The sequence below is a fragment of the Physeter macrocephalus genome, chromosome 2 (genome assembly GCF_002837175.3).
Source record: "Physeter macrocephalus isolate SW-GA chromosome 2, ASM283717v5, whole genome shotgun sequence".
Classification (NCBI taxonomy): domain Eukaryota; kingdom Metazoa; phylum Chordata; class Mammalia; order Artiodactyla; family Physeteridae; genus Physeter; species Physeter macrocephalus.
This window is the reverse complement of record NC_041215.1, coordinates 65,462,177-65,472,586: the sequence shown is the minus strand read 5'-3', so window position 1 is coordinate 65,472,586 and position 10,410 is coordinate 65,462,177. Positions and strand designations below refer to the sequence as shown.

The following is a 10,410-nucleotide window of genomic DNA, read 5'->3' as shown; positions in this document are numbered from 1 at the left end:
ATTTATACGATCAAAAAGTTACTTTTAGAAAAATACTGTTTTGGCAGTACTTTGGCCTGTAATCAGGTTTCAAAGTGTCAGTCATAATGCACTCGTTCGTTAATCAATTTAAAAATCACAGGAGCATCTCAAAATCATGAATTTTGATCTCTTTTCCCTTTGTCTTTTTCATTACAAATCTTCAGCGATCTCAATTTCATGTTTAAATTTGAGTATTTTAGGTTATTACTCTTCAAATATGTGACTTTGGTTTCCTCAGGTTGGTAATTTTTCAGTGTTTCCTCGCTGAAGAAAACTCTTTGTACCTTTGATTTTAATCTGAACATGATTCAATACTGTGACGTGCACTTAGTTCGTAAGTGTTAGCACGCCTAGGAACTTTTTTCTGGTCAATTTTTTAATCTCAAAAGGGACTGGCAAAACCACTTCGTAATCAATTACACGTGGAAACCACGGTGTAAGCTCCACGTGAGTTTAGGAGGCGCTCAGAAACGCTATAAGAAAAGCACATCGGGTTCAGGTGATAGCAGGATACCCTGGATATCCTTTCCAGCACCCTGCCCTGGAAAGACAGATTTGGGTAACCTGAGCACAAAGCGATGGGCAGAAGTCATGAACCACTGAGGTCAGAGCTGGCCGAAACAGAAAAGACCAATCAGGGAGGTCACAGAATAGACAGAGCAGGATAAAGAAATACAGCAGAGGAAGGAGGCTCAAAAACTTTGAGCTGTAATGACTGCAGAGTTAAAGGGGGCATTGTATAATGCCCCCTTTAAAATCACATTTCAGGAACTCGCTAGACCTTGAGACCTCAGCTTCCGCAACCAGAAAAAAATTTCAACTAAAGGTTCTTCCCAAATCCGGACTCATTTTAATCCTAGAGCCAGGTTTTAGATACCACCTCATCAGAAAGCGTAAGGGCGCGCATGCGTCGCGACGCAGGCCACCTCCCGGGGGGCGGGGCCTTCCTTTTGCCTTAGGACTTCCGCCGGCGTCGGCCCCGCCCGCCTCACCTGCGCGTCACGTGCCCTGCGCTGCTCGCCGGCACCCAAGCGCTGGTCCCGGGCGTCGTGGGTCTTCGAGGTGAAAGGGGCAGTGCTCACGGGCCAGTTTAACAGCGGCGGAGGCAGGTGGGGGACCTTGACTGGGGTCAGCCTGCCGAGCTTCCCCGCTCGAGGTGTCTAAACCCTCCGTTTCTCGGCGTCAGGTTCTAAGCGCGCGACAGGGACCTGCTGAGACCTTGACCAGAGCGATGCACGGTTTTGCGGCCTCGGTCTGGAAGCCGGGCGGCGCCTCCCGGCGGGGCGTGAAAACCCCAGCTGGCTTCTACCCCTCCCCCGCAACCCGAGCGCCGGTTCCCGCGCCCCGGAAGGCCCTGCTCCCCGCCGACCGCGCTTCTGCCGCGGGTCGCTCGGTCCGCTGAGGCCTGGTTGGCTCTCAGAGTTGGGCAAATCCTTGGTCCCCGCGTGTGCGCGGTGGGAGTAGGTCTCGAGCTTTATGTTGGAGGAGTCTTGGCACATTTCGGGTTTGCCTTGCATTAGATGGGTATGCGTGTGTTTACACTGGCGAGTTGATCCGGGATATGACCGGAAATTGAGTGTTCGGCTTGACTGCTGAGGTTTAAGTGGACGCCCACACCAGGTAGGGGTAGACTTGAGAGCGCGTTTCAAAACAAAGAGTTCAGCTGATTGCGTCTCTGTCCTTGCGACTCGAGGGCCTCGAACTGCAAAGGGAGCTGAGCGCCACAAGGGTGAGGAAGTTTGGAAAATTACCCGTGTGCGCTTGCACAGTTGGAATTTGGGAGTTCCCCAGAAAGCACCGGCTGATGCCGTTTGTTTCCAGTGCAACACCTCAGGCGGTAATCTACCAGGGTTTTTGGTGGTTGGTTGGTTGGTTGGTTTTTAAGACTTCATTGGAGTTTGTTAGAAAAAAGAGGCTGAACTTTTGGGATAAGATAAATGTTGGAAAAGGCTCGCTCTATCTATTTGGAAAGATTTCTGTAAATAATATTAGAACAAGGTATTATGAATTTTACAATTCAAAGTACGCCTGTCCCTTCAGGGCTGATTATTGCCTCGTTCTACACCATTTTTCCACTGTCAGATTTTTTTTTTTTTTTTTTTAGTGTTAGTAGCTTTATTTTTAGTTATCCAGTCATTTTGTATTATATTCACATATACTGTTTAAAGCCTAGAACTGGATTTGGGGAAAAATGTTAATTCAGCAAATGTTTATTTGACCACATTAGGTGCCGATATTGTTTTACGTTTTACATGCCGTGGATACAGAAATGAGCGAAACAGACCCGATCTTTGTTGGTTTGGTGCTTACCTTCTAGTGGGGGGAGACAAATAAATAATAAATATGTCAGAGGGTGGTAATTGCTACACTGAGGATTAAAATACGGTGGTGTGCTAGCCTGTAGAGGGGCTACTTTAGACTGGGAAACTCTCTCTGAGGAAGGACACTGAAATTGAAATCGAAATGCGAAATTAGATCCCAAAAGCAGGGGGAAGAGAATTTAAGCATAAGAAAACCACTTTGTGAAGATCTTAGGTGTAATCCTTTTGACCAGGGAGGCTGGAAAGACGGAGGGTGAGGGAAAGTGGAAGGAGTTGAGGTCTGAGAAGTAGGCAAGCAAGAGACAGACCATGTAGGGTTTTGTAATTCTTGGTGTTTGGATTTTATTCTAAATTTGTAAATTTGTTCTTAGGTGCAGACCAGCTAAGTCCATTTTTTGCCACTCTTTCTTTTTGGTTTCCTTGATTTATTACATTGATTCTTCACCTCAGATCTTTTATATCTTTTTATTCTTTGTCAGACAAGATGACAAACCATGACATGATAGCTTTCAACACTGCCACTTAAATTGTGAATGAAACCTTTTGTTCCTTTTTTATGAGTGAACTATATAATTCTGCATCTTAAAGGCAGAGCCGTAGCCTTGGCTCCATCCTGTGGAAGGACCAGCAGAGTTTGTTAAAGTAGTGAAAATTTTTTTTAAGCTGAGATTAACAGGTGTGGAATGAGGCAGTGTTGAGTAGCAGTTAGTTAAGGGAAAGTCTTCAAAGGTGAAATAAATACCCAAGGTTCTGGATGTTCAGTGTCAAATCAGTTTGAAGTTATTTGACTAGGTTCCTTTTCAGGAGTATGGAATTTTATTGGTATGGCACTGGTGATTGTGGTAGTCATCAGAGGTTATATATAGTCTTAAAATGTTTTATTTCTCTCCAAATTATTCTAACCCCCGGTATAATATATTGTCTTTTAAAAATGTGAATGTAGGAGCTTTCATCGAGCAAGTTAATTGATTTTGGCTCTTTTATATTGATTTGAGTTGCGTTTATTTGATTCCTAGGATGAAGTAACCTTTATCTGTCTAAAAATTGCAGGATATTTTACTTCAAATAAAGGACATGGTGAAAATAATTCACACGTTAGCGGATCATGATGATGATGTCAACTGCTGTGCCTTCTCCTCTTCCCTCTTGGCCACTTGCTCCTTGGACAAAACAATTCGCCTGTACTCCCTGAGTGACTTCAGTGAATTGCCACACTCTCCATTGAAGTTTCACACCTATGCTGTCCACTGCTGCTGTTTCTCCCCTTCAGGACATATTTTGGCTTCATGTTCAACAGATGGTACCACTGTCTTGTGGGATACTCAAAACGGACAGACTTTGGCAGTGATGGAACAGCCCAGTGGTAGCCCCGTGAGGGTTTGCCGGTTTTCCCCAGACGCCACTTGTTTGGTATCAGGGTCAGCTGATGGAACTGTTGTTTTGTGGAATGCACAGTCATACAAGTTATATAGGTAGGAATGTTTAAACCGCTTTCCTTTTTTTTTTTTTTTTTTTTTTTTTTTGCGGTATGCGGGCCTCTCTCACTGTTGTGGCTTCTCCCCATGGCTCACGGGCCCATCCGCTCCACGGCATGTGGGAGTTTCCGGGACCGGGGCACGAACCCGTGTCCCCTGCATTGGCAGGCGGACTCTCAACCACTGCGCCACCAGGGAAGCCCCGCTTTCCTTTTTTAATCCTATTAACAGGTCCAGAAAAAAAAAAAAAGCAGAATAGTTTGATGACTTTAAGAAGCAGATAATTTTTAGACATTACAAGGAAAAATATTTTGACCTATCTTCTGAAGGTCATAAAAACATAAAATGATTCTTGAAGTAGATTTTCTTGGCTCTGAGTGTTTTAAATTTCCAATTTCTCTTTTGTAAAATAAGGTTAATCTTGTTAGACTTTCATGGATTTGGGGGGTAAGAGTTAGGCCAAAAAAATACCCTACAATAGTCTTTTGAATAAAATTTAGTAATTTTAAGCTTTATTTTTGTCACTCGTGGCTCAGGTATTCTCAATAATAAAGTAATGGTAGGTAAGTCTCAGCTACACAGCTCTTTCCTGACTAGGATTCTTGCTGACCAAGCCCAGAAGAAGGAACCTTGTTTCTTTAAAAAAAAAAAAATCACTTAAAAAACTCCTTTTGGATAAAAATACATCAATTAATTTACACCGGTAATGTGTTGCAACTCACCAACATTAAAACCATGCACTTGTATGTATTTATAGTGTGGTGAAATATATATAACATCAAACATTTTAACCATTTTAACGTGACATTAAGTACATTATAAACTTTCAAATGTTACCAATTAAAATAGCTTAATGTACCTTCCTTTCTCCCTACCCCCCAGTATCACTCAGAGCACAAATGGTAGCTGGTAAACAGCTGTTACTCATTTAGATTTGGGTCTTTGGATTGAAGAAAGTGATGTGTTTTAAGTGGTGCTAATAAACAGTTTAAAGAGAAAGCACAGGAAGAATGAAATGCCTTTAAGTTATTTTGTGTGAATGAAATACAGCTGTCAGCTAACTAATCTTTTTCAGTTATTGGGTGATAAATTCTGCCTCCCTAGCATTATTTCTCTAATGTATGTAATTAATGATATAAAAATGGTACACTGCGGTAGATTTAAGCACTGGCTAGGACACTGCACTAATTGTTGGGTTTTTACCAGTTTATTTTTCCTAATTGAGAAAATAATATTGTTAGGCCAGTGCTTCCTTATCTTCCCTAGATAATTTTAACTTGTTCACAGCATTTTCTTTACATAAAGAATTTGCATTTGAAGATGGGATGAAAGTTTCTGGGTGATTTTGCTGTTTGTTGTTTCTAGGTGATTTTAATACAAAAGTTGAAAGTACTTTTGACCCCAGTAACATGTTTTTCAATCAAAAAGTTATATCTTAAAAAAAAAATGTGACTAGTTGATATTGTTGGTTGTTATTGCTTTTTTTGTTAAGCTTTGTAGATTTTAACATGTTCCTACTGACTTGCCATATGGAAAGGTATGAAGATATGTCGACTTTGGTTTGGTTAAGATAATGTTTAAATCCTCTTACTTTTAGCAAGCATATAAATGATATTTTATTTCTGTAGGCATCTACTGCCTTTCATCTCTAGTTCTGTGATAGCCATTTATCCTCTTTTTAGTGTATCAAGCTTCTGTTAGAGATTGTAATGTAAAGTAAAAGATGCTCTGAAATGAAAATTCCCTTTTCATTTGCTTTTATTTCAGATGTGCTAGTGTTAAGGATGGCTCCTTGGTGGCCTGTGCATTTTCTCCTAATGGAAACCTCTTTGTCACTGGCTCCTCGTGTGGAGATTTAACAGTGTGGGATGATAAAATGAGGTGTCTGCATAGTGAAAAAGCACATGATCTTGGAATTACCTGCTGCGATTTTTCTTCACAGCCAGTTTCTGGTTAGTTATTTTACTCTTGTAAGCACTAGTAATTCCCATTTGCAATTTGTATGTGACTTTTCGTTCTTTTACTTATTTTCACTTCATCATTAGTAAAACAACAAGCCCTTTTAATTCATTCCTTTCAAGGAATCATCCTTCTCCTTTATCTTTATTGATCAAAATGAAATCACAGATATTTTGGGGGGAAAATCAGGATCTTTGGGAAAATATGTAGGGGCTGACTCAACTTGGTGCAGTAGATCTGGATTCCTTGAGTATGGTAATGTAGAGGCCTTAACCCTGTTGGTTTTACTGTGATTTTTGAAATATTGTATATTGATATTCAAATAGAAATGTGAAATGTAAAAATTGGAAACACGTTTCATTTTCCATTTACTAATTTAATCTTTCAAAACAAATTTATAAAGCATTTGACAATACAGTTAGTTTTCAGAAAAAGGAGAAACAAAAACTCCTGAATATAGACTCTTGGTTTTAAATAAATACAGTGAATTGGGAAGTTGTCTTCTTTTATTTTAATCTTCTATGTTAGGATGAAGTTCTGCTTTTGGCTGCTCCAGTCTTATTGCCAGACCAGTGCTGTCCCATAGCAATATAATGTGAGCTACATATGTAAATTAAAAAATTTCTAGTAGTAGGTGAAATTAATTTTTTTTGTTTTTTTGTGTTTTTTTTTTTGTGGTACGCGGGCCTCTCACTGTTGTGGCCTCTCCCGTTGCGGAGCACAGGCTCCGGACGCGCAGGCTCAGCGGCCATGGCTCACGGGCCCAGCCGCTCCGCGGCATGTGGGATCCTCCCGGACCGGAGCACGAACCCGTCTCCCCTGCATCGGCAGGCGGATTCTCAACCACTGCGCCACCAGGGAAGCCCAAAATTAATTTTAACATATTTTATTTTACCCTATATATCTAAAATATTATTTCAATAATTGATAGCCAATAAAAGTATTAGGAAGATATTTTACTATATTTTGGTATGAAGTCTTTGAAATCTAGTATGCATATTATGTCACATCTCAATTTGTAGTAGTCACACTTTAACTGTTCAGTCACCATGTGTGGCTAGTTACTACCTTATTGGACAGCTCAGGTCCAGTAGCAGGATGGCTTTGGCGTTCCCTATTTCAAAACCATCAATGGCATATTAAAATATGATTAAGGTAAGATAAAATACCAAATCCCAAACACAAAGCCTGTAAGTACCTTCATATTCTGTTTCCCTACCTCATCCCAAATCACACTTGGCTTCATGCATTCTCCTGCCACACTGGCCTCCTTTGATTCCTTGAATGTCTCTAAGATTTTTCCAAGGGTTTTACATGTGGACCCTTCACCTGGTTCACTATTAGTCATCCTTTAGATTTCAGGTAAAAAAAAAAAAAAAAAAAAATCACTTCAGGTGAGTTTCCCCTGCTTTTACCTCCTGCACACAGTCTAAAGTATTTTGATACAGTCTTTTAGTTGCACGCTTTATTTTTCTTTTAAAATAGGATTTAGTGAAGTATCACAGGTTTTAATTATATAGTTATTTATATGGATTGTGTTTAATGGTGTTTTTCCTGTTAGGTTGTAAGCTCCATAGGGCAGCGCCTGGATCTGTTTTATTTACAGTGCTTGGAATATAATAGGCCTTGAAATGCCGACTGATGAATAAGATTTCTTTTGTTGATTTGCTGAAATTTCTTTTTTTTGTTTTCTTAGCCTTTTAGTATCACATAGCAGATTAACAGATTTTCTTTTCATGAACCCATTCTTATATTAAACTCCCTACCTAATTTATTTATGATAATTTATTCTTTTAATATATTGTTTTATGCTGTTTTATTCTAAGAAGACCAGCTTGTAACAGACAAGAACCATTTCTTCCATTCTGTGAGACCTCCAAAATCTTACAGGCACTCAGTCAATCTTTAATGAGTTATATAAACATAAGGAGATTTAGGTTTCCTTTCTGATTCTAAGTTACCTGAAAAAAAGATTTTCAATTAAAATACCATTTTTATAGTGATATTAGAGTAAAACTAAGGACATCCTTGTTCTATCTTTAGAGGGATTGCAGCTCATGGGTCCTGGAAAGGTTCACTAAACTAGGCAGAAAATTTGGTGAGATTCTAAAATAAGTTTATTACTCACATCCCTACCCTGCCTGTAGAGTATATTTCTCAATATACTTCTAATATGTCCCTTCTCTACTTTCTTTAGTTCAATTTCTGTTAAAATAGATATTAACCTTAAGTGTAAATTCCCTGAAACAGATCAATATATGCTTTAAAGTGTATAAACCAATAAATGATTATTATAGGAATTTGTGGTAACTATGTATTTTCTTAAAAGACAAAGTATGTAATTTTTAACTTGTTATTGTTTAATTTGGTATTTGTTAATATCTAAATACTTATGACATTGAATCTTCTGTCTTTGTGACATTTTGCTCAAATAAGGAAAAATAATACTGTTTGTGCTGGAGGATAAATGTTCAATTCTCTCCAGTTTTTAAGTGAAAAAACAGTTTGGATTAGATTATTATTACAATTTAAATATTTTTCCTGAAGAAAAGTCTATTTTTAAATATTATATTTGGATCTCAAGGATAGGCATATTTTAAGCTTTATAATTTTACCTTGTCCTAGATGAATTCTTACTACTGAAAGAAACTTCTGAATTAACTTAAGAATCTTATTTAGTCTAGAAACTATAGGAAAAAAAGTTTTCTTAACTGAGTCTAGTACTTAAATATTTTACTCTCAGCCATTTTTGGGTAAACTGTTTTCCCTTAAAAAGATTTAATGATTATTAGGAATTGCTTACATCCATCAAGATCTCTGAGAAAGGATACTGTTTGGCTGAACCTGTGCTACAAAAACAAAAATGCTGTTGAAATGTGGAAGTCCCATGCAGTTAGAAAAACTTTCAGTGAAAAAGAAATTTTAATTTGTTTTATGTTAATAAAGTATATGTGCTTTCAACAAAACAGAGGGAGTCCATGGGAAGCATTTATTTTACATACCCAGGTGTATAAATTAAATACCATATACTAAATATTTGCAAAACAGGAGTGCAATCTTAAGATGGGTATTAGGTTTCTTAATTGTGTCTTACTGCATATGAGTGCTGAAATTTCCTTTGACCTGTGATATTAGGTGGAATTCATATAAAATTGAGTTGGTGATACCAATATTTACATTACCCACAATATTTAGGAACTTATCTAGTGGGTGGATAATGATACACTGAAATTATCTAAGTAAGCATAACAACTAGCGGGTTTTTTTGTAACACCAAATTTAACTGTTTACTTTCCCTGATTTGTGTAATATTTTCCACCAAATCTATTAGACTGAATTGATGTTGTTTTGGATTTATGTAATTCTATTCTTTGTCTTGATTAAATCAAAATGGGAAAACAGTCTCATTCCATGTGAATTAAGACTAAGCTTTTAACAAGTGAACATATCCTAAAAAAGTTAAGTTGGGAGCAATTAAGCATTTAACACTCATCTCATAACTGACTTTTCTTCCTAATTTTTTCCATCAGTGCTAACCTCATAGACTCTAAAATTGGGTTGGAGGGTGCCCTAGGCTTCATGGCTCAATATTGGCCCTTGCAACGTTGAATTATATCCTTAGTGGAAGGGAAATAAAAAGGTATTTTGTCGCAACTTCAGGGGCTAAAGTCATAATCCTTTGAAGTACCTTGCTTAAAAGAAATTCTTTAACCGACATTTCGTTATATGGTATAAATTAATTAATATAATTAATATTGCTTGTGAATGTGGTTTAAATGAATAGAATGAACAGATCTGAGTTAAGAAATTGAAAATTTTTTGGTTTAAATGTTTTATCAATTCTTGGGTATGTATTTTTAACAAATTTATATTTTTAGGTGGAGAACAAGGTCTTCAGTTCTTTCGACTGGCATCATGTGGTCAGGATTGCCAGATCAAAATTTGGCTTATTTCCTTTACCCATACCTTAGGTATGTATTCAACTAGTAGTTCTCTAAAATGATTTTTTGTGATTCAGGTAAAATTTATATTTTAATTAATCTTTTTAACTAAAGAACTCTGAATATCTAAAAGTGATTATAAAAATATATTTTAAGAACTTTTAGTCAAAGTAATACATATACATGATTTAGAAATTGTATACACACTACTGATTATGACCTCACCACTACCACTACACACATTCGCTCATACATTCGTCCTTTTTCTGTTTTCAATTCTTTTGATGGTTTTCAAAGTTTCTCTAAATACTGTTTACACCACCACATTTTTTTAAATTTATTTTTTAACATCTTTATTGAGGTATAATTGCTTTACATTGTTGTGTTAGTTGCTGCTATATAACAAAGTGAATCAGCTGTATGTATACATATATCCCCATAACCCCTCCCTCTTGCATCTCCCTCCCACCCTCCCTATCCCACCCCTCTAGGTGGTCACAAACCACCTAGCTGATCTCCCTGTGCTATGCAGCTGCTTCCCACTAGCTATCTGTTTTACATTTGGTAGTGTTTATATGTCAATGCCACTCTCTCGCTTCATCTCAGCTTACCCTCCCCCCTCCCCGTGTCCTCAAGTCAGTTCTCTATGTCTGTGTCTTTATTCCTGTCCTGCCCCTAGGTTCTTCAGAACCT

The 10,410-nt window shown here is 37.9% G+C and overlaps 1 protein-coding gene across 8 annotated transcripts in view; it reads left to right on the top strand.

The window, feature by feature from the left end:
* Nucleotides 1-994: 994 nt before the first annotated feature.
* Nucleotides 995-10,410, top strand: part of WDSUB1 (WD repeat, sterile alpha motif and U-box domain containing 1) — a 78,817-nt gene continuing 69,401 nt past the window's right edge. For 3 of the 8 annotated variants that reach the window (XM_055088042.1, XM_007103071.3, XM_055088032.1), the window contains exons 1-4: nt 1,757-1,858; nt 3,393-3,814; nt 5,585-5,769; nt 9,655-9,747. In XM_055088042.1, coding sequence (XP_054944017.1) covers nt 1,826-1,858; nt 3,393-3,814; nt 5,585-5,769; nt 9,655-9,747 — 733 coding nt within the window. In that variant the 5' untranslated portion in view covers nt 1,757-1,825. The other 5 variants (XM_055088036.1, XM_055088035.1, XM_055088038.1 and 2 more) reach the window with 5 other exon arrangements.